The 25,742-nt window shown below is 42.2% G+C and overlaps 1 protein-coding gene across 4 annotated transcripts in view; it reads left to right on the forward strand.

Moving 5' to 3' along the window:
• Positions 1-25,742, forward strand: part of LOC122539304 (glutamate receptor 2) — a 150,479-nt gene that overhangs the window by 82,279 nt on the left and 42,458 nt on the right. For all 4 annotated transcript variants that reach the window (XM_043673999.1, XM_043673998.1, XM_043674000.1 and 1 more), the window contains exons 7-8: positions 22,934-23,101; positions 24,376-24,480. In XM_043673999.1, the coding sequence (XP_043529934.1) occupies positions 22,934-23,101; positions 24,376-24,480 (273 nt within the window). The remainder of the gene's footprint in view (positions 1-22,933; positions 23,102-24,375; positions 24,481-25,742) is intronic.

Raw genomic sequence — 25,742 nt, forward strand, 5'->3', positions numbered from 1 at the left:
CTCCAATCTTTGTGTCGTCTGCAAACTTGCTGACCCATCCTTCAATCCCCTCATCCAAGTCATTAATAAAAATTGCAAACAGTAGAGGCCCAAGGACAGAGCCCTGTGGAACACCACTCACCACAGACTTCCAGGCAGAATGTTTTCCTTCTACTACCACTCGCTGTATTCTGTTGGCCAGCCAATTCTGTATCCAAGATCTTTTTATTTTCCTTCATTCTTCTTGTAAACACCTGAAATTGATGTATCATTGAAGCATTCAAATAGTTTTCAAGTTTTTAATAGGGTTTGGCATTTTAATATAATTAAAAGCTGGAGAATTACCAAATTAAGAAAAATTCAAATTTCAGAAAATGATAAAAACAAGATCAATTCTTGAAAGAAACATCCTCAGAGAAACACGCACTTTAAATATTCAGAATAGAATGAAATCACTAAAATGTGGAAACAGGTAATTTGGCCCAACAAGTCCACACTGACCAGTTGAAGAACGTCCCACTGAGACTGACTCGCTCCCCCCCCCACCAGTGCTTACACATCCCTGGGCGCTATAACATGGCCAAACCACCTAACCTGCACATCTTTGGATTGTGGGAGGAATCCAGAGCACCCAGAGGAAACCCATGCGGACACGGGGAGAATGTGCAAACTCCACACAGATAGTTGCCCGAGATTGGGATCAAACCAGGGTTCCTGCTGCTGCGAGGTAGCAGTGCTAACCACTGAGCCACCATGCCACCCTTATTTCCAATATTTCTTTGTTAATGAACTACCATTTACACCAGTGACAGGAAACAGGGCATGGTAGTAGAAGGCTGTTTTATGACTGGAGCCTGGTGTGCAGTGACATAGGGCTCAATGTTTGATTCCTTATTGTTTGTGATATTCATAAATGATATAGGTGAGAATTTGACAGAAAAAAAGGAAGTGAGCAGATCAGGAAAGTTGTGTGGAGAGAAAAACAATTAATGTCTAGAGTTTGACCTAACTCTTGTTCAGAACTGAAAGGGATTGGAAAATGCGGGTTTTTATTTTGTAGACAGAGGACGGAGTCAGAGCAAAAAGAATGGATGGTGAGGGTGCCTGGTAATAGTTTTAAGATGAGAGAGGAAAAGTTTTAAAGGTAGCTAAGGGGTAACCTTTTCACCCAGAGGGTGGTATGTGTATGGAATGAGCTGTCAAAGGAAATGATGGAGGCTAGTACAATTACAAATTTCAAAGGGATCTGGGTGGATATGTGAATAGCAAGGGTTTAGAGGGATATGGACCAAACGCTGGCAAATGGGACTAGATCAAATTGGGATGTCTGGTTGGTGCGGACGAGTTGGGTTGAAGGGTCTGTTTCTATGTGACTCTGTGACTCTGACAAAAGTAGGTTGATAAGCACATGTGATTGAACAGAATGTGATTTACACATGGACACAGAGAGCAGAGATTTTGAATGACCATAAAAAGCATGGGTGGTGGAACATGGTGTTGGACAGCCAGAAGTAAGTTGGAATAGTCTAGGCAAGATGTAGCAAAAAGCATGACTAAGGATTTTGTCAACAGCTAACAGAATCATGGAGTTATAAATATGCAGTTTTAGTGATGGCAGCAATGTATTACTGGGAGCTCATTCCAGCATCAATCATAGAAACAAGTTACGAACAGTCTGGCTCAACCTTGGACTATTATTAGAGGGAGGAATGGATTCAGTAGCTCAGGAGCAGATGTTGTGGCAGAAGTAGAAGACAATGGCTTCATTTTTTAAAATGCATCACGTAAAAGGACATAGCTGTGAGACTGCTAAATATTACCATAGGAGGTGTGAATAATAATGCTATTACTTTAGATGATGGCACCAAGAAGCAAGCTGAAGGAGGGAGCAAAATATAGTTTCCTGGGGAATTGCTGTGTAAATGGGAAGAGGAACCTTTGGAAGTATACTTTTGGTGAGATGCATTTCCTTTTAGTGATGGGAATCCTATTGTGTGCTTCCCCTGCATTATTGATCCCTGACTTGAGAGATATAATGAGTTGAGATGGAGTTGAAAGGGCTGATAGAGTCCTCAACCTATCTCAAGATAAGGATCTTATCTGAAATGTTACTTAACAATGGATTGTGATGCAAACCATTTAGCTAAGTGTTCCTAACATTCCATTGAAAATATCTGATCATTCGTTTAGTTTTTTGGTATGATAATGATCAAAATTTAGAGCACAGACATTTGTAAAAGACAATTTAGCGTTTTCTTACAATTATACAGATCACAAGCATTCAGGATATCTTTACTTATGAATCATTATTGCTTGGAAGAATCCTTCTCTCCGATGACCCCATTTGAAGAATAAAACCTATTTTGGAAGAGAAAGGTCTCGATTAGGTCTCGCTTTATGGCAATTATTTGAACTTTGAAGAAATATAAAATAGCATTGTTTGCTATCAAGGACATAGCACTCAGTCTCCATCAGTAACACGCGAGCAAGTCCGTGGAGCTTTCAAGCTAGAAAAATTAAAGATTAGATTTTCAATCACAAAGCAACGGTGCAGTTCACAAAATTTTGTGGCTGGCTACACCCAGCTTGGGAGAAACTGCCCCTCGAATGGAGAGATCTTCATTTGAGGGGTGTGTATGTGCTGGCCACAGAACTGAAGCAAGAGGTTATGAAGTGCTTAGATGGGTGTTAAAAGATATGCTTTTATCTGGATCTTTGTCACGGTTATTTGCTTATATTTTGGATCCTCTCTACCCCACTCCTCATGCTCCTTGCTACCACCCACTTCCCATGCTCCATTCATACAAATGTGTGTCACCCTATACCCCACACACTCCCAAGGACCACTGCACCCCAAAACCAACTTAACGTTAGCTCACAACTATAATGGCCAACTCCACCGCCAATGGCCCTTCATACTTTGAGCGAATCCATAACCCACACCAGTCCCGATGGCCCCATATGGTCAGCTATGTCAACTTCTGGAAAATCGTGAAGGGGCATAGCTAAGTTAAATAGCCAAGGTCTTTTCCCCAGTGTAAGAGATTCCAAAACTAGAGGGCATAGGTATAAGATATAAAGAGATCTGAGGGGCAACTTTTTCCCACAGAGGGTGTTGCGTAAATGGAATTAATTGACAGAGGAAGTGGTAGAGGCAGGTACAGTTATAACATTTTAAAGATATTTGGACAGGTATATGAATAGGAAAATAGGGATATAGGCCAAGTGCAGGCAAATGGGAGTAGTTTAGTTTGGGAAAGCTAGTCGACATGGATAAGTTGGATTGAAGGGTATGTTTCCATGCTGAATGGTTCCATGACTGCATGACTGTATGACCAACTCCTCTTTCCATCAACTGTAAAATTCAATCTCAATATGATCATTCTTCCCTCAGGGGATCTTTACTATGAGATTATTAGTTAATCCTACCTTGTTTTACAATGCCAGGTTTAGCATAGTCTGATTTTCGTTGGCTCCAGCACAATTTATTTTAAGAAACTATCCAAAAACATTCTATGAACTCCTCATGTAGACTAACTTTACCTCAACTAACTTATCCAGTTTATTTGTAGATTAAAATCTCCATTAATTATCAACATGCCTTTCCAATAAGGTAATATTATTTCTACCTTTACATTTCATTCTACTGTACCATGACTACAAGGGGCCTGTACATCACTTCCATGAGTAAGACCTTGCCTTCATCATTTCTTAAAACCATTTTCACATTCCAGTTTTCTAAACTTCTCTTATCCCTTGCTATTGTGCTATCTTAATGTTAATACATAACAATTCAGGACACCTGCTACCTTGTGACACTGTCTGTCCTAATTCAACCAGTATTTACCACAGAAAGAACCCAGGAGCCACACTGAAGTGAAATAAAATAAATTTTAAAATATCTATTTCAGCTGTCATTGTATGGAGAATCGGAGGCTGAGAGGTGACCTTCCAGAGGTTTATAAAATCACGAGGAGCATGGATAGGGTGAATAGCCAAGGTCTTTTCCCCATGATAGAAGAGTCCAGAACTAGAGGCCATAGGTTTAAAGTGAGAGGGGAAAGATTTAAAATGGATCTAAGGGGCAACATTTTTACATGCAGAGGGTGGTGCACATATAGAATGCGCTGCCAGAGGAAGTGATGGAAGCTGATACAATTACACTTAAAAGGCATCTGGATGGGTATATGAATAGGAAGGGTTTAGAGGGATATGGGCTAAATGCTGGCAAATGGAACTAGAATAATTTAGGATATCTGGTCAGCGTGGACAAGTTGGACTGAAGGGTCTGTTTCCGTGCTGTACATCTATGAAAGTCCATTCAAAACTTTTAAATCCTCTCAAGTACTTAATCATTTGTATTCACAATCACATATCAAACACAATTAATCCTTTAATAGCCCATTAAATTGTGAATTTAGAACCACCTACTGGGATAATTATAGCTCATGGAATATAGCCAAGTGCAGATAATTACATGAGGGAGCGCTTAGGCTATCATCCAAACAGAGTGTAAATGCTAAACCAGAAAAAAATTTCATCTCTCACTGAGGTAGTCAGGCCAATGTATTTAATTCTTAAAAGTTTGGAGATTTGCGTAGCCTTATAGCTTGAATATTTTTCAACCAGTCACTGATACAGGGAAGCTTTGGTGAATATAATGGCAAGACATTCAGATCTGGGACCTGTTTGTCTGTGAAGACGCCATGACTCTGAGAAAATTCCTGGCCTCAGTCTTGAAAGCTTGATTAATCTTTATAGTTACGGACTTGAAATCAGAACAAAACCTAGTTGCTACATTGTAATCCAACATCTTAATCAGTCACAGTACACAATTACTGAGGAACCATTTTAACTTAATGATTCTAGGGGGATAAAACCATCAACCATCTGGAGATCAAGGTTAAATTTTTACTTGTGTGGAATTTAAATGTAATTGAATAAATCTGTGTTGGTGACCATGCAAATACCTGACTGTCACAATAAAAATAAATCTACTCTTCAGTAATGTCCTTTATGGACGGAAATCTGCCTCCTTACCAGGTTGAGATGTAACATCAGATCTACAACAATGTAGTTAACTTTTGGCTATGGAATAGGCTGATAGGCCATTCAGTTGTACCTAAGAAGCCAGCAGGCCTGCACTTTCTTAAAGAAAATCAAGAAGAGAATCATGGAATGATCACAGGGCAGAGAGCGGCAATTTGGTCTATCAGTCTCAGTCACTTGCCCTTTCCTTTCCCCTTTGCCCTACAGACGTTATGCCTCTGCAAAGTACCTATCTAATTTCCTTTTGAAAGCCACAATTGAATCTGCACTGATCACATTCTCAGGCAGTGCATTCCAGATCCCGACCACTCTGTATTAAAAAAAAGTTTTCTTTTGATATCTCTGATTCTTTTACCTTTAAATCTTCTCTCAACTTTAATAATAGTGAGTACAGTTACTCTCAAACAATTCTGCAGACCCCAAATTATTTTGGACATTTCTATGCATCCTTCTGTCAATCTTCTCTAAGGACAACCCCCAGTTGTCCAATCTACCTGTCGAATAGAAGTCCTTCATCCCTGAATTCAGTCTTGTGAACATTATCTGCATTCTCTTGAAAGCCTGGACACTCTTCCAAAATATAGAGCAGTGCATAAATTAATTGGACAGAGTACTTCAGTTGACACCAAAGCAGTATTTATATAATCTTATGAAAATCTTGCATTTGCATTCTATGCCTCTATTTAGAAAGCTTAAAATCCTGTATATTTTTCAACTGCATTACCAACCTTCTCCCCCACCTGCAGTTTACGACCCTGTGTTTTATATTACCTCTCCTCATGCTTCCTATGAAAATGAATCACTTCTACTGATCTGTATTAAATTACATCTGCCATCTATGAGGTGCTGTGGCCACCGACAGCAGCAGAATTGTACCTCAGCACAAAGTGTAACCTCATGACTTGGCATATCCCCTATGCAAACGTTACCACCAAACCAGGGATAAACTCTAGTTCAATGTAGAGTGCAGGAGGGTATGCCAGGAGCAGCACCAGGTATACCTGAAACTGAGGTGTCAAATAACATAAGCAGCAGGTGATAAACAGAGGTAAACAATCTCACAACTAATTAGATTAGATTACCTACAGTATGGAAACAGGCCCTTCAGCCCAAACAAGTCCATACCAACCCTCCGGAGAGTAACCCACCAGATCCCATTCCCCCTACCCTGAATTTATCCCTGACTTTATCCCTGACTAATGCACCTAACACTATGGACAATTTAACATGGTCAATTCACCTAACCTGCACATCTCTGGACTGTGGGAGTAAAACGGAGTACCCAAAGGAAACCCACACAGACACGGGGAGAATATGAAAACTCCACACAGTCACCCAAGGCTCGGCCTGGATTTGAACCCAGGTCCTTGGTGCTGTGAGGCAGCAGTGCTAACCACTGAGCCACAGTGCCAACCCTAAGGAATCAGATCTAAACAGTCCTGCTACATCCTGTTGTGAATGGTGGTAGACAATTAAACAACTCACTGAAGGAGGAGGCTCCACAAATATCCCCATCCTCAATGATGGAAGAGCCCGGCATATCAGTGCAAAGATAAAGCTAAAGCTTTCACAGCAATCTTCAGGCGGAAGGGCCAAGTGGATGATCCATCTTGGCTCCCTAACATTGCAGATACCAGTCTACAGCCAATCCGCTTCACTCCATGTGATATCAAGAAATAGTTGGAAGCACTGGATACTGCAAAGGCAACATTCCGACAATAGTACTGAAGACATATGCTCCAGAGCTTGCCAGCCCAGCTGTTCCAGTACAGTTACAACACTGGCAAGTACCCAACAATGTGAAAAGCTGGCAAAGTGTGTCCCGTACATAAAAGGCAGGACAAATCCAACCCAGCTAATTACAGCTCCATCAGTTTACTGTCGATCATCCGTAAAGTGATGGAAGGTGTCATCAAAAGTGCTATTAAGCAGCACCTGCTCAGCAATAACCTGCTCAGTGACGCCCAGTTTAGGGTCTGCCAGGGCCACTCAGCTCCTGATCTCATTACAGCCTTGGTTTAAAAATAGACAAATGAGCTGAATTCCAGAGGTCAGGTGAGAATGGCATCACTTGACATCAAGACCACATCCAACCGAGTGTGGTGTAATGGACCCATAGCAAAACTGAAATCAATGGATATCAGGGGGGAAAAGCTCTCCAATGATTAGAGTCATACCTGACACACAGGAAGATAGTTGTGGCTGTTGGAGACCAGCAGCTCAGCTCCAGAATGTTCTTCAAAGTTGTGTCCTAGGCCCAACCATCTACAGCTGTTTCATCAATGATCTTCCCTCCATCAGAAGTGGGGATGTTTGCCGATGATGGCACAATGTTAGATTAGATTAGATTCCATACAGCGTGGAAACAGGCCCTTCAGCCCAACAAGTCCACACTGACCCTCCGGAGAGCAACCCACCCAGAACGATTACCCCTGACTAATGCACCTAACACTACAGGCATTTTAGCATGGTCAATTCACCTAACATGCACATCTTTGGACTGTAGGAGGAAACCCATGCAGACACAGGGAGAGCGTGCAAACTCCCCACAGACAGTTGCCCAAGGTGAGAATTGAACCCGGGTCCCTGACGCTGTGAGGCAGCAGTGCTAACCACCATGCCGCCTACATTAATCACTATTCACAACTCCTCAGACACTGAAGCAGTCTGTGTCCAAATGCCACAAGATCTGGACAATATCCAGGCTTTAGCTGACGCATGACAATTAACATTTGGGTCACACAAATGCCAGACTATGACCATCACCAACATGAGATAATCATGTCCCCTGACATTCAATGGTGTTACCATCACTGAGTCCCCACTATCAACATCCTTGGAGTTATCATTGATCGGAAACTCAACTGGACCCACCACATAACACAATGGCTACAAGAGCAGGTCAGAGGCTAGGAATACTGCGGCGAGTCACTCACCTCCTGACTCGCCAAAGCCTGTCCATCATTGAGAAGGCACAAGACAGGAGTGTGTTGGAATATTCCCCATTTGCAGCCCCAACAACACTCAAGACACTTGACACCATCCTGGACAAAGCAGTCTGCTTGATTGGCACAATAACCACGAACATTCACTCCCTTCACCACCGACGCTCAGTAGCAGCAGTGTGTACTATCTACAAGATGCACTGCAGAAATTCACCAAAGATCCTCAGACAGCACCTTCCAAACCCACAACTATTTCCATCTAAAAGAATATGGACAGCAGGTATATGGGAACATCACCACCTTCAAGTTCCCCTCCAAGCCACTCACCATCCTGACTTGGAAATATATCACCATTATTTCACTGCCACTGGGTCAAAATCCTGGAATTCCCTCCCTTCAGGGCATTGTGTGTCAGCCCACAGCAGGTGGACTGCGGAAGTTTAAGAAGGCAGCTCACCACCACCTTCTCAAGGACAAGTAGGAACAGGCAATAAATGCTGGCCCAGCCTGTGACACCCACATTCCACAAATTGAATAAATTTTAAAGTCTATCTTGAAGTCTCTCTTTCTCACAGTGCATGTTACATCTATGTATTGCATATTTCCTTTTCTGTATTGTGTGTTATATATCTAAGTTTATAAGTTATCAATGCATAGCAACAAATCTATTGATCCTGCACTGATCTCTGAAGGGACCTGCTGGTTATTGTTTAGTCTAAAACATCATCGTTCACTAACACTTTTAATTGCCTGTCAGTTACTCCCCTGCTGCATACTGCCATTACACCTCCTTGGGCTCCAGTTATACTAGCCAACCTATTATGTAGTATATTATACAACCATCTATTGGACGTCTTTGTATGCCACATTAACTTCACTAGCCTCAACAAAGTCCTCTGTTATTTTTAGATTAGATTACTTAAAGCGTGGAAACAGGCCCTTCCGCCCAACAAGTCCACACCAACCCTCCAAAGAGCAACCCACCATACCCATTCCACTATATTTACCCCTTTGCCTAAGGCTACGGGCAATTTAGCATGGCCAATTCACCGAGCTTGCACTTCTTGGAGGATTATTGGAGGAAACCGGAGCACCCGGAGGAAACCCACGCAGACACAGGGAGAATGTGCAATTTAGATTACCTACAGCGTGGAAACAGGCCCTTCGGCCCAACAAGTCCACACCGCCCCGCCGAAGCGCAACCCACCCATACCCCTGCATTGGTATACCCCTTACCTAACACTACGGGCAATTTAGCATAGCCAATTTACCTGACCTGCACATCTTTGGACTGTGGGAGGAAACCGGAGAACCCGGAGGAAACCCACGCAGACACGGGGAGAACGTGCAAACTCCACACAGAGAGTCGCCTGAGGCGGGAATTGAACTCGGGTCTCTGGCGCTGTGAGGCAGCAGTGCTAACCACTGTGCCACAGTTATGTTATGAAGAAACTCAATCAAGTTAGTTAAGCCAACTTAGCCTTTAAAAATATTCATGCTGTGCTCCTTAATTAATCTACAGATATCCCAAAGAATATTAATTTTGTCATGGGTTATTATTTCTGTATGTTATTATATCACTGAGTTTAAACTAATTGGCCAGTGTTCACTGTGTTTATTCTTACACTATTTCTTCGATAAAGGTTAAAATTCTGCCGTCTCTGGCAACAAGCCCTCCCAGACTGTATTAGGATTCTTAGATTATGGCCAGTGCCTCAGCAACTTCTTCCCTTGCTTCCCTCAACTTATTTTAATGCTTTCCATTTGGTTTTGCTGTCTTAACATTAAATGAACAAGCCTTTATAATACCTCCAATTTCAACTTACCGCCAGTCCACTGTCTCAAGTATCTTCTTATTCACTATGACTCTGACATACTATGTTGCTCAGTTCATGTATAGATTCCCTTCTTATCCCAAGTCAAGTCCACTCCTCTTTTCATTAATACGTACAACACAGATGGCCTCCTTCTTCAAGGACCGCAATTTCCCCCCCGACGTGCCCTCCACCGCATCTCCTCCACTTCCCGCTCCTCCGCCCTTGAGCCCCGCCCCGCCAACCGCCACCAGGACAGAACCCCACTGGTCCCCACCTACCACCCCACCAATCTCCATGTACAGCGCATCATCCGCCGTCACTTCCGCCACCTCCAAACAGACCCAGCACCAAGGATATATTTCCCTCCCCTCCCCTATCAGCTGTCCGTAGAGACCACTCCCTCCGCGACTCCCTTGTCAGATCCACACCCCCCACCGACCCAACCACCACTCCCGGCACCTTCCCTTGCAACCGCAGGAGGTGCAACACTTGCGCCCACACCTCCCCCCTCACTTCTCTCCAAGGCCCCAAGGGAAACTTCCATATCCGCCACAGATTCACCTGCACCTCCACCCACATCATCTACTGCATCCGCTGCAGCCGGTGTGGCCTCCTCTATATTGGGGAGACAGGCCGCCTACTTGCGGAGCGATTCAGAGAGCACCTCTGGGCCACCCAGACGAACCAACCAAACCACCCTGTAGCACAGCATTTCAACTCACCCTCCCACTCCACCGAGGATATGCAGGTCATTGGACTCATCCACCGCCAAACTTTTCACCTATCACATTTCCAACTCCCCTCCTCCAAGTCCCTCCTCCCTACCTTTTATCTTCTCCTGCTGAACACTCTCTGCTCATTCCTGAAGAAGGGCCTGTGCCCGAAACGTCGAATCTCCTGTTCCCTGGATGCTGCCTGACCTGCTGTGCTGTTCCAGCAATAAAGTTTCAACCTCTTTTCATTAACCATTGCCAATCCTAAACATATGAATTTCCTTTCATTTTAGCTGGCAATTATTTCTTATATTTTTTTTTGTTCCCTCTCTTATTTCTTTTTTCACTTTCCTTCCCAAACTCTTTGTGTTCAGTGTGATTCTCAACCTGATGTCTGTCATACACATCCTTTCACTGCTTCAATTTATTTTCTATTTCTTTTGTCATCTAGAAGCTCTGGATTTGTTTGACCTCTGTTTCTTCCTGCTGGGAATATATCTATAACCTCATCTATAATCAACTTTCTCCTCTTGAAATAAAAACAAAATACTGTAGATGCTGGGTCTGAACCAAGCACAAAGAGTACTGGAGAAACTCAACCTGAATGTGGAGAGAGAAACAGTGTTAATGCTTCAAGTCCAGAGTAACTCTTCTTCAGAATCTTCTTCTCTTTAAAGGCAGCCCATTTATCCTTTTACAGTTTTGCTAGCAATCTTTGATAACGATTTATCTGCAGTTGGTCCATACTCAGGTGACTCAGATTGGTTTTCCTCTAATTAAATATTTTTTATTTATGATTGGTCCTTATATTTCTCAATAACTAATTGGAACCTTGCTGTCCCTAAGTATTCCTAACTGACAGTTCATCAATTTGACTAAATTCTTGCCTCAGAAATAGAACTGGTAATGCTGCTTTCATTATAAGGTTAGAAACATGCTAGTCAAGAAAATTTGCCTGAACACATTTCAGAAACTATTTTCTCTTTGTTCTTTACATTATAATTATCCCAGACAGTATTAGGAACATTAGGATCATTAGCAGAGGAAAGTGGCCGAGCAGAGGCTGATAGCTAAGTTCAGTACCCATAGGGAGGGCCTCAACCGGGACCTTGGGTTCATGTCACATTACAGATGATCGCCATTGCACTACACACACACACAGATATTCCTACACACACACACTCTCATATACACATGGACACAGGAACACACAGATGCACACACAGACACCCACACACACCCTTATAGACACACACACTCCCACACTCACACATGCACCCCCTCACAGACTTAAGACACTCTGCACTCACTACACACACACACACACTTTGTCACACTCACAACCCCCATCCCAGACAGACAGACAGACACACACAGACAAAGTCCCACATGCACACATATATTTTGTGGGGTAAATTTGTACTTGCAGAGTTACATTGCACTTTGTTCAAAAACTGCATACATTCATGTAGAACTGTGAGCTCAAAAACTGCATGAATTTATGTAAAACTCTGTTATCTCACTTTTTAGATTAGAATCAATCTAAACATCAGGTCATAGACAGAGAACACAGGGGGCTAACACCTTCAACATATTGTCTAACTATCGCCATTGTTAACAGCTAACCAGAGAATGCAACTTTAAAAAAAAGGTTGGACTATAACCTGGTGTTGTGTGATTTTTAACTTTGTACACCCCAGTCCAACACCGGCATCTCCAAATCATGAGGATCATTAATGCCCTGCATTATTTTATGCATCTCAATAATTTCCTTGAAATTCACTGAAAATCAGGTCCTTTGTATCTTTGCTAGACAATAAATATGCAGTAGAAGTTGACTTTCCTTGTGACATCCCATGAATAAATAATAAAAGGAACTTTTCAGGCTAAAATTATGCATTTAAAAAAAAGTCTACACTCATATTTCACAACTGAGATTTTATTTAATTAAATGTTGGCTATGAGAGATTGAATTGAATTAACACTTTGAATGATCTAAAAAGGGAATTTCTGGTTGATAGCAAGTACTTTAATATGTGATTCAGATTGGTTGGATTTATATTTTTATGGAAGGTAATATACATATATAAAATGATGTGCGTCTACTACTTGCATGTAGACGGTGTGTTTATCTGGTTCTTAAAATTTGTTTTCACTGTAATCCAGATCTGTCATGTACTCAGCAATGTCCTGCTTATCATTGCTTAGTTTTCTTTGGTTGAATAGAATTCTGGACAGTGTTAATGGGGTCTTACTCTAAGATGGAGGGATGGCTTGACTGTTGGCTAATTCTTTTTTAAAGCAAGTACTCATTCACAGCATGTAAACACGACCACTCTGCACAAAGTCTAAGCAGTTGTTCCTTGTCTAGAGTCATATAATTATCCTGCACATCACATAATCATGACGTCATTGATGACCCAACTTCTTGTGTACATCCCCAGGAGTTAATACTTTACGCTGCAACTCCCCCAAATGTTTTTTATAATCATGTACACACCTTTGTTCGTGATGGCTTCATCTTTACACAATCTAATGTGGAGTTCTCATGGAGGTTATTGAGGATCTGCATTCTCCAGACTTTTCCTTCAGGCGTTACTGTTCCTCCTTTGACTTGGTCATCTTATTTTTCTTCCCTTCTCCTTCTCCAGCAGGGAAAGTTTATACTCTTTGTGGTTGGTTTTACCCTTGCCACTTTCTCTGTGTTTTCAATTTATCTAATGTTTAAAGAAAGAAAAGCTCCAACTTCATTGCTGAAAGTCATATCTTTCTGTTGTGGATAATTAAAAGTATTTTTGCTTATGCAATAGTTTAATACCTCCCTCTGAACAAAGAAATTTGCCCATTTAGATGGAACCTCTGCAGCTTTATTGCATTCCTAGGTGGTGGGAGATCCTTTGTAGCCTTTGTTTTTGCAGATAAATTGTGATTCCAACTGGTTACAAAATCTGACCTAAAAGAACTTGGTTATGGAGTTTAAAAACTCTTATTTCTCACTTGGTGTTAACTTTTCATCTTGTCGAGTCTGACTCCCCTGCATCCTCTGGAATACCTTTGGACATAATCACAAAAAATAGTCAATTAAAACAGTAATGTCCGAATGGCATTTTTTTAAACAAAAAACATCATTCAACATAGATAAACTAAATAGACACGGTCTAAATCAGAGTGGTGCTGGAAAAGCACAGCAGGTCAGGCACCTGTCCACTCCACCCTCCTCCCTGACCTATCAACTCCATCCCCACCCCCATTCACCTATTGTACTCAATGTTACTTTCTCCCTACCCCCACCCCCCTCTCATTTATCTCTCCACCCTGCAGGCACCCTGCCTCTAATCCTGATGAAGGGCTTTTGCCCAAAACATCAATTTTCCTGCTCCTCAGATGCTGCCTGACCTGCTGTGCTTTTCCAGCACCATTCTGATCTAGACTCTGGTTTCCAGCATCTACAGTCCTTGTTTTTACCTAAATAGACACGGTCTTTTCCCTGCTTTGGGAGTGTCCAAAACTAGAGGGCATAGGTTTGGGGTGAGAGGGGAAAGATTTAAAAGGGTCCTAAAAGGAACTTTTTCATGCAAAGGATGGTGCATGGATGGAATGGGCTTCCAGAGGAAGTACTGGAGGCTGGTACAATTGCAACATCTGGATGGGTATATGAATAGGAAGAGTTTAGATTAGATTACATACAGTGTGGAAACAGGCCCTTTGGCCCAACAAGTCCACACTGGCCCTCTGAAGAGAAACCCACCTCCCTATATTTACCTCTGACTAATCCACCTAACACTACGGGCAATTTAGCATGGCCAGTTCACCTAACCTGCACATCTTTGGACTTTAGAGGGATGTGGGCCAAGTACTGGCAAACTGTACTAGATTACTTTAGGATATCCAATCTGCATGGATGAGTTGGACCGAAGGGTCTGTTTCCATGCTGTACAGCTTTGTGACTTTTATGACTGTATGTCCGTGAACATTGCTGATTGGGCCAGCGTTCATTGTCTATCCCTCGTTGCCCTTAAGGAGGTGATGGTGAGTTGCTTTTTTTAAAGCACTGGAGTCCGTGTGCTGTAGGTAGACTGGCAATACCATTAAGAAGGTTTTTCCATGCTTTTGACTCAGCAATAGTGAAGGAACAGCAACATATATTTCCAAGATGATATTTTGAGTGGCTTACAAGAGACCTTGCAGGCTATGTTGTTCCTATATATCTGATCCCTTGTCCTTTTAGATGGTAGTGGTCAAGGGTGTGAAAGGTACTTTCTAAGGATATTCGGTGAATTTCTGAAGTGTATCTTGTAGATAGTACACACTGATGCTATTGAGCATCGGTGGTGGAGTGACTGAATGTTTGTGGAAGTAGTGCCACAATATAACTTGTTTTGTCCTGGATGGTGCAGTTGTTGGAACTGCAATCATTCAGGCAAATGAGACTCCTAACTTGTGTATGTAGGCTTTGAGGAGTCAAGAGGTGAAGTACTCACTGGAATATTCTTACCCTCTGGTCTGCTCTTCTAGCCACTAGTTATATGGCTAGTCCAGTTCAGTTTCTGGTCAATGGTAACCCACAGGATGTTGATAGTGGGGTTTTGAATGATGGTAAGACCATTAAATATCATGGGGCAATGGTTAGATTGACTCATATTAGAGATGGTCATTGCCTGGCCTTTGGGGCGCAAATTTTATTTACCACTTTTCAGAAGTGGCAAATGGAATGTAATGTAGGAAAGTATGATGCTATGTACTTTGATAGGAGGAATAGAGACATTGACTAATTTCTAAATGAGGAAAGGCTTCGGAAACCTGCAGTACAACTTTTAACATTTGCTTATACCTGTGTTTTTGTTTTTGCTGCTGTTTACCTATTATTTACTTATCTATGCTACGTAACTCTGTGATCTGCCGGTATTGCTCGCAAGACAAAGCTTTTACTGTGCCTCGGTACATGTGACAATAAATTCAATTCAATTCACTTGGGAGTCCTAGTTCAGGATTCTGCATGCAGATTCAGTTGGCAGTTAAGATAACGAATGCAAAGTTAGCATTCATTTCGAACCAGAACACAAGAACAGGGATGTACTGCTGAGGCTGTGTAAGTCTCTAGTCAGATCTATTTTAAATACCGAAAGCATTTTGGGGCCAGGTATTTAAGCTAGCATTAGAGGTGATCAGAGGAGGTTCACAAGATTAATCCTGATTTATTTGATAGAAGTTGCAATGCAATCCAATTGTGCCATTTTCCCTCATCATATAATACTGAGGGAAATACTGAGCTGCTCCTGTATCTCTATTAGTATTGATAGAATTGGTTTCTATAAATCTCTGTATTGCAATTCTAGTATTAGTTTTCTAATTCCTTTGTTCCTTCAAGGGAGATGATTTCCAAACTTTCTGATACCTTACTTCTGAATTTCAGGTTTTTTTTGATTAAATTTAAGTTGTGTTGAATGGTTTGGAAGATTTCTTGTCATCACGTCTAGCGAGTTTTCCCACCCTGTTTGCCCGGGTTATAGCACTGACCTTATCTTGGGGAAGGTAAAGTGAACCTGAGTACAGATGGAATCGGTTACTGTCCTGCTGCATTGATGAGTGCATGACTGAGAGATGCCACACAGGTCAACTATTTTGCCTGGAATAGCCTAGTCACATACAGGGTTAGTACCTTCACAGCCATTGGAAGAGGATAACTGCCCACTAATGCAGCCCTCGGGTCACGCTCCAGCATCCAGTACTGTTCTGTCCCTGGATATTTGAAGCATTTGTGTTAGCACTGTGTCTTGTTCATGCCAGAAAATGGACGTTGGGCTGGAAAACTCTAGGCCTCTTGTGGCCCACACACCTCCTGAGGGACCCTGCAACTCTGACCTCTCCCTGAGCTGGACGCTCCATGTGGGGGCCTGCTGCTACTCCTGGATTTGCTATGCTTCATGCACTTCCTGCATTCATCTTCTCTTACTTACAGACACAATGAGCAATATTTCATTTGCAGCAGGGCCCTTCCCTCTTGGTGGAGGGGCCCTTAATTAGGCACCGAATTTCTTAGATCTCAGACAGTCATTGGCATCGAACCATCCAAATGAGGGCAGAGATATACTGGACATGGTTAACGGGGAGACGTCTGCATTGGACCTCCACATTTCACCTCAGAATTTGCAGTTACTTGGTGAAGGTGTCACTCTGCCTGTGACCACCACATGCCATTGAATAGGGGTTGCCTACAGGGCAAACACCACACGAAATCCTTCACCCACATCAAATCTGAACCTCACACTACCCTCAGCACAATTGTGACATTTACATGACAGAGGACTTGAACTTGTGTGGCTCCATCCTTTGGGATGGAGCTAATTGTAGTTTCTCTTCAGCGAGTTCTGACTTTTTATACTGTCATTGTTGGTAACTCCAACATTGCTGAACTGCTAATTTTCAATTTGCAATCACCAATGGCATGTCGCAAATTTCTTTCCAAGATGACAGCAGAGTAGCAACACTGAATCTGAGCTCCTGGTCTGGTGCTCGGCTGCTTATATGTGCTTCCTTTTTCCTTTCTTTCTTTTCTCTTTCGCTCTCTTTCTTTACTTTTTCTCTTTAAAAGCCTTTTCAGCATTTTGGTAAGGCGAGAGCGGGCACGGCCTCCCAAGTATATATGGCAACAATGGCAAGTATCAGCTTCTTGGAGAGAGTGAGCCCTCAGAGAGCTTGTGACAACAGTGAATGTGGGCTCAGTGGTGAGAGATAGTGCGGGAATGTGGTGACTTCAACACTGGTGGGCCCCATCAGTGCAGGACTTGAGTTGGTGATTGCAGCACCCACTTTCAAGATGACAGTGATAGCAGGGCAGCCTCTGTGGTTAGTGGGGAAGGTGTTTGACAAGGGCTTCAGCAATGCAGTGGGCCTGAATTGGTACTATTGGTGGATTGATGGGTGCAACTTTTGCATCGGTGGCAACATGGTAGCCCCGGGGGGTTCTCTTGGCAGCAAATCAGTAACAGTGGTGGTAGCCTTGGATTGGAACTCCTGGAATGGAATGTGATGCGAGGGCGTTGGTGGGCATGGAGCCCGTTGTGGAGACACCCCAGTGTAGTTGTGTTTTGCAAATGGCTACTTCTTGTTTTCATTGTTACAGTGTTGTAGTGTCCAGCTTTTGCTCATCAAACTGATGCTTACTCCATACATCCTGGGGCTTGTACCAGTCATTTGTAGGGAGCACTTCATATGAAGAGAAGGGAAAGTAAGGCTGATGACACAGATTGTGTTAGACACTGTCAGCACTGGGCACTACCTGGTCACCAGGTATATCCACCCCCCTTCTCAAGAGCCTGCATGCCCCCTATTACCTTGCACTACCCCACCAGACCATTTCATCCCACTCCCCCAACATGGAGATCCATTGGATTAAACTTTGTCTACAACTGTCCTCCCTACTCCTTGAACTCTGGCATTACACCTTCCTAATGCCCAACCTGTTCTTTGCACTTTGTCTGTGGAGTTCACAGTCAATAATCCCCTCCGCTCACAATGCCTCCTCCCATCCTAGAGCCTATGTTACCCTCTGATATTGTTCTAAAACTCCCCCATTCAACTTGAGAATTCCCTCATCACATTCTTAATTTGCCATTAATATAAATGCTTTTTCTTCCTTCTCTCAGCTTTGACTCTTTTGTCTGTTCTCTCATTCACCCCCTGCTGCCCTTACAGGTCCCCCCATTTCTTGAACCTTTTTGATTGACTAATAGACACACTTCAGATTGTGTTTGCCCCAAGATCTCTGGCTGACTTTAATGAACAGTGTCCAGCTATGACTGACTGGACCCCTGACTACTGCATTTACAACTTCCTGAATAATGATACACAATTCTCCTGACTGCTTGTGCTGGCCCGACAGGACTGACTGCCGAACAGCCCCAGGACTGTGCTGGGACAGATCGCTTGACCGTGTGGAAGCCCCTGGACTGTGGTTGAGTGTTGACCATCATTGACAGCGTTGGACCCATTGGCTGACAGCACACACTTTGACCCCCCCCCCACCACCACCATTGTTTTGACTGAGGAGTATCATTCATCACTGTCAATCTCTTTCTCTAATGCTGCTATTTTTTGTCTCTCATTGTCCCTCCATGCATTTCGAAAAATGGCAAGGTTGCATCCACATATGCAACTTGGTCCGGGTTTTATTCCTGTGCTGCTGCATTGCTAGTTACTGTTGCTATTCTCCTATCTGCACTAGGAGCTTAATTCACCCACTACACCAACTCTGCCACTGGGTGGGTGTTCTGGTTATTTTGGGTCTCTTCACCAACGCCACCACCTTTTGTTGTTGAGTACAGTTCATGCAACGTTTGTAAGATCGTATATCTTAAGTTAGAGTGATGGCTAAAATCGTGAGACTTTTTCAAAGCAACTCATTGTTAAAAATCACACAACATTAGTGTATCATCCAACAGGTTGTACTTTCAAAGTATAAGCTTGTACTTTCAAATAAACCTATTGGACTGTAACCTGGTGTTGTGCAATTTTTAACTTTGTCCACCCCAGTCCAACACCGGGACCTTCACATCATGATCTCATTAGTTACACCATGCTAATTATCTATATTCCAACTCTGCACAAGGTCTATACTGCTGGTTCTCGTTGTCATCATGTGATTATGACGTAACTCCTGAGAACATACATAAGAAACTAACCTTTTATGCTACAAGCCTGGGTTCTGCCAGGTTAATTGGCTCTAGAATCCATGATAATCTTAGTCTAACTCTGGACACAAAGGCTGAATCCTAGACATTGAGGTGAAAGTGACTGCCCTTGGCAGCATTTGATCAAGTGTGCATCAAAAGGTCTAAACAAAACTGAAGACAGTGGGAATCAGAAGGTAATTCCTTCCCCGGTTGAAGACATATCCAGAAAAAGGAAAGATGATAGTGCTTTTTGCAGCAGAATCCATCTCAGCCACAGGACACCTGCAAACGTTTCTCAGGGTTAAACATCTTCAGCTTCTTCATCAAAACTTTATCTCCGTTGCAAGGTCAGAACTGGGAATGGTTGCTGATGATTGCATAATGTTCAGGACCATTCATAACCTCTCAACTAGTGGAGCACTTCATACATGCATTTCCACTGCTGAACAATCCACTATCAACATCCCGGGATTACCATTAGTGAGAAGCTTAACTGGAGCAGCTATATATATATTGTGGCTATTTGTGCAGGTCAGAGGATGGGTAACTCATCTCCTAAGGTCCCAATGCCTACAAAGCACAGATCAGGACAAGTGCTGCTCCAACTCCAAAGATGTTTGTCAGCATCCAGAACAAAGCATACTTTCTGAGTGGCATCCCATTCACCCAGCATTCACTCCCCCTCAGCACTGGCGTACAGTGGCAGCAGTGTACGCAAACTACAAAGTACTCAGAAGTACTTCTTTAAGGTTCTTTCAACAATATTTCAGAAACCCATGATCTGAAAACCTAAAAAAAAGAGCAGCATTGGAAAGCCACTACATGTGGGATCCTCACTAATTCAAACACCACCTTGACTTGTAATTTGATCAGTATTCTTTCATTGCCATACAGTCAAAAGGGTGACGCAGTAGCTCAGTGGTTAGCACTGCTGCCTCACAGCACCAGGGTCCCAGGTGCGGTTCCAGCCTCGGGTAACTGTCTGTGTGGAGTTCACACATTCTCCCCGTGTCTGCGTGGGTTTCCTCTGGGTGCTCTGGTTTCCTCCCACAGTCAAAAGATGTGCAGGCCAGGTGAACTGGCCATGCTAAATTGCCCACTAGTGTTAGTGTTAGAAGGGAAATGGCTCTAGGTGGGTTACTCTTCAGAGGGTTGGTGTGGATTGGTTGGGCCGAAGGGCCTGTTTCCACACTGTAAGGAAACTAATCTAAAAATTCTCAAACTCCTTTCCTAATAGCACTTTGGTTGTTCCTACACCTCATAGACTACAGCAAATCAAGAAGATAGCTTATAACCATCTCCTTCAGGGAATTAGGAATGGGCAATATTTGTTAGTATCATGGATGTCCAGTTTAACACAGAGTTTGCCCTTGATTGCCTTAATTAAATCAGGTGAGCTGCCAGTGTTAAATATTTAGAAGGATTGAAAATCAACTAGGAAAAAGTGAGGACTGCAGATGCTGGAGATCAGAGCTGAAAAATGTGCTGCTGGAAAAGCGCAGCAGGTCAGGCAGCATCCAAGGAGCAGGAGAATCGACGTTTTGGGCATAAGCCTGAAGAAGGGCTTATGCCCGAAACGTCGATTCTCCTGCTCCGTGGATGTTGCCTGACCTGCTGCGCTTTTCCAGCAACACATTTTTCAGCAAGGGTTGAAAATCCACTAGGACAGCCTACTGGTTCAACCATTGGTTCAACCGTAACTGAAAGGAAAGGCATTGAAGTGTTGCAAGTGAAATTGATCTCTGGTTTTTAGCACTGGCAAACATTTCAGCACCTTCACAGTAAGGAAGTGAAAAAAAAAGGAACCTTTAAACCTCTACACACAAGAGAAACCATGTTCTACTTGTTTTAAGCTGTTCTTGAATACAGTTCAGGATTCCTTGTGAATTGCCCCACACTGCCCTGTTGCTGGCAGCATACAGTGAAGAAGGTGATCTAAGATTACAAAGAGATCTTGATCAATTGAGTAAATGGACTGAGGAATGGCAAATGGAGTTTAATTTGGATAAATGTGAGGTATTTCATTTTGGTAAATCAAACAAGGACAGGACTTATACAATCAATGGTAGCGTCTTGGGTAGTGTTTGAAATTTGTGCTACAGGTGAACAGGGTGGTTAAGGAGGCATTTAGCATACTTGCCTTCATTGCTCAGACTTTTGAGCATAGGAGTAAGAATGCCGTTTTGAAGTTGTACAGGAGATTTCTTCTGGAGTACTGTGTGCCGTTCTGGTCATCCTACTATAGGAAGGATATTGTTAAATTGGAGAAGGCTCAAAAAAGATTGACCAAGATGTAGTGTGGACTGGAGTGTTTGGGTTACAGGGAAAGGCTGGATAGCCTGGAATACATTCACGAGAGCACAGGAGGTTGAGGATGACCTTATAGAGGTTCATAAAATCATGAAGGGCATAAATAAGGTGAATAGCAAGTGTCTTTTCGCTCGTGTGGGGAAGTTCAAGAAAAGAGGGCATATTTAAAGGTGAATCAAGAAAATTTCGAAAGGATTTGAGGGGCAACCTTTTTATACAGAGAGTGGTTATTGTTTGGAATGAACTTCAGGAGGAAATGGTAGATGCAGGTACATTTACAACATTTAAAAGACATTGGGATAAGTACATGGATTGGAAAGATTTGGACGGATATGGGCTAAACACCAGATAAGTGGGACTAAGTTTAGTTTGGGAACATGGTCGGTATGGACTATTTGGACAGAAGGGTCTGATTCCGTGCTGTGAGACTCTATAACATTTGAAAATTTGAATGATCAGAGCTCTGTCAGTATGTGAGCAAGGCATTTTAAATGTTTGCACTGGCACTATATTTCCAAGCATTATCAAGATGGTAGCAAGACCAACATTATTTGCATAAAAATGATGTTCCACCCAGTTGCAGAAAATCAATTGTTGATTCTTAATTTGATTCTTGTCAGTTGTATAACTGAAATGTGGATAATAGTGAAATAAAGACATGTACAGGAACTTGATTCCTTCTTGAGTAGGTCTGGCATTTCACTCTTGGAGCATGAATCGGAAATAACAGTATTTTGTGTGATCTTTGCACTTTTGCTCTTCCTGACTCTCAAAGAACATTCAAAAAGAAGTTTTGACAATGTGCTTGTTTTTCCATCTGCATGAAGAGTGAAAAGAATTCAAACAAACCACAGTCTCCTTACTTCCTGGACAAAGACAAAAAAAACAGTCTTTCAACACAGATCTAAGCAACTGTTTAACATATGAAAAGTTCTAATGTCTGTTTTTGGCAACGACCTGGGGTACCTTAAAGAAAGGATTCTTTGCATTTAGCAATTGACCAAAAGCCTATTATGTGAAAATGGACTTATTGCTCATACCTGTACCTCATTGTCCAAGATATCAGTTTTTAAAGGTGAAACTTTGGGCCTTAAGGAGAACCTAAGGGAATTACACCAGCACACGATTTATAACTTTTTCTTTTGTGTTTTAACCACTAGGTTATCTCCCAAATACCTCGACAAAACAGATTATTTAATCAGTTATCTCAATACTGCTTGTGGAAGCTTGTTGTGTTCAAACATCTTCTTACGATTGTTTACATAGCAGCAGTCTCAGGAGGTGGAAAAGTCAATGTTTCGGGTGTGGATTCCAGCATCTGCAGTTTTTATTGTCTCGACATAGCAGCAGCATGTTCCATAGGGAGTGCTTCGCTTGGGATAGCTGGCAATCATAAAAGATGCTGTATAAGTACAAGCTCTTTCTCCATCATTCTCTTTCTTTTTCAGTATACCTCTGCTTTGACCTATGATGCTGTTCAAGTGATGACTGAAGCATTCCGCTATCTACGCAAACAGCGAATTGACATCTCTAGGAGAGGTAGCACTGGAGACTGTCTTGCCAATCCTGCTGTACCCTGGGGGCAGGGAATTGAAATAGAAAGAGCACTAAAATTGGTAAGTATCTTTTTGTTGTTAAGAAGCAGAAGTATTTAAAACATACAAGTAATGCCATGAGGTGGAAATCACTCATGGCATGAGGTGCAAAACGGCTCATATTGGATGAGCTCTCTGTTAAATACAATGTCTGATATTCATTTCCATTGCAGTCAATAGAAATGGAAACTGGTTGCTGCAGATAATGGGCAGCTGATCCAGAACCAACCACTTGAGTCAATGCTCAGGATAATTTCCTATCTCAAAATTTCCTTGACCTTCGACCATAAGTTTCATAAATTGGCACTCCTTTGAAAACAACTTACAGATTGTATATGCTAATATCTTTTAAAAGTATTACCTGCTCTGTATTTAGTGATGTATTTCACCAACTAGGCCAAAAGCTGTTCTGCTGCTTACCATATGTTAATGTAACATATTTTTGTAACTCACACTAAGAATGTGGGCAGTGCTAGTATGACCAGCATTTATTATCTCCTTTTACTTACTCTTGAGATTATCCTGTGAAACCTTCTTCTGGAATCTCTGCAGTCCATCTCCCGAAGGCATTTCCACACCTTCTAACTGCAGGAGCAAGATATAGAGAGACTGCAATTATTTACTGGCAGAGAAACTTAGAAACTGTTTCTGTGATATGTTAAGCAATCTAGGCTGTTGTTATTCAGTGATCATCCAATGCAAAAATCGGTATTCACTGAATTAGATCTCGCCTGAATATATTTTCTTCACTCCAGGTAATAATATATTAAAAAATCTGATGTCACTAAAACTCCTACACTCATTACCTCTTTGTAACCTGGTTAATAGCATTTATGGGGACTGCCAAAATTTATACAGAATGAGCTGGATTATCAGTTTTATTCCACATTGTGAAACATAAGGGACTGCTGTGGTTCAAAGTAATTTTCTTTCTAACTGGTATTTCCCAGAAGAATCTTTGTCATTGTCAGATCCATTTTTCAAATTGGACTTTGGGTAATAGCAGCTCAATTAACTGCAAATGGCCAAGGGGTTTTAGTGCTATCTGTCTTTATGTGTCAGCGGCAACATTGCAAAATGAACCAATTTTCTTTTAAAAAATGAATTATCTGCAATAATTACATTGCCAACAGGTACTCATCATGGGTAACATTCTAGCTCTATCTTGATAATTGGACCCCGCAGAATGCTTTTATTGACAGTGCAATCAGTTGTTAAAATTTGACAACATTATTTGTTAAATTATACTTCACAAAAATTGAATAATGTTATTTCCTCCTCATTCCCTGATATAGGTTCGCATTGATGGTTTAACTGGAAATATTCAGTTTGATCAATTTGGAAGAAGAGTCAATTATACAGTTAATATCATGGAACTCAAAAACAATGGTCCCCGCAAGGTAACAGTGCTATATCTGATCAATCTATCTGACAACTTTTTCAGGTTATCTCTTTGAATATCAATAATTTATTGTTAATTTATTGACACCTTGGAAGAAGTGAATCACATTCCAGTATGGTCTTCAGATGTTGATTATGAATTATGCAATGATCAATTATTTATTCTAATTCTAGGAATTTTTTGGGAGCATCTCATGTCATTTCCTGATGGTAAATTTATTATGTTACTATTGGCATATTTAAAGAAGGAGCAAAATCTGAATTGTTTGACTGACTTCAGCTTTGGCTAGCAAATTCTGCGTCAAACATACAAAGTAGGATAAGCCACTTGGCTCCTCTGACCTTATCAGTCTTCAATGAGATTCTTGGCTCTTCAGTTTGTGGTCTCAGCTCCACTTTTCTGCTATCACCTCATATTCTTGACTTCCTTGGTAAACGAGAACTTATCTGACTTAACATTGAAAAATACAATGAATCTGCCTCCACTGCTCTCTGAGAAAGAGAGTTTCACCAACCCTAAACCTCTTTGAGGAAAAATTTCTCCCAAGCTCCCGAATTTTAAATGATGTCCCACCTACAAGGGGAAACATGCTTTCACCATCAACCTTGTTGAGTTTCTGCAAGATCTTATATCTTCCAATATAATTACTTCGAAGTCTTCCAATGGATATCAGCGATTCCAACTTTGCCTTTCACCATAAATCAAAGAGTGTGAGTCAGGCAGCAACCGAGGAGCAGGAAAATTGATGTTTTGGGCATAAGCCGTTCATCAGGAATGAGGCTAGTGGACCGGGGGGGCTGAGACATAAATGGGAAGGGGTTGGGGCTGAGGGGTGGGTAGGTGGGAATGGGATAGATAAATGAAGGTGGGGGTGAAGGTGATAGGTCAGAGAGGAGGGTGGAGTGGATAGTTGGGAAGGAAGATGGACAGGTAGGACAGTTCAAGAGGGCAGTGCCAATTTGGGAGGTTGGGACTGGGATAAGGTCCTGTGTAGTTGAAGTGTCCCAGGACAGAAGAGCTCCTCATCTTCCATCTTTGCATACTTCAACCAGATGGGATCAATGTGATTTCACCAGTATTCCCATTTCCCCTCCCCCTACCTTACCCCATTCCCAACCTCCCAACTCGGCACTGCCCCCTTGAATGGTCCTAAATGTCCATCTTCCTTCCCATCTATTTTTCCCCCAACCACACCCCCCTCCCATTTATCTCTCAGCCCCCTTGGCCCACAAGCCTCTTTCCTGATGAAGGGCTTATGCC

This window comes from Chiloscyllium plagiosum, chromosome 32 (assembly GCF_004010195.1).
Source record: "Chiloscyllium plagiosum isolate BGI_BamShark_2017 chromosome 32, ASM401019v2, whole genome shotgun sequence".
NCBI lineage: Eukaryota > Metazoa > Chordata > Chondrichthyes > Orectolobiformes > Hemiscylliidae > Chiloscyllium > Chiloscyllium plagiosum.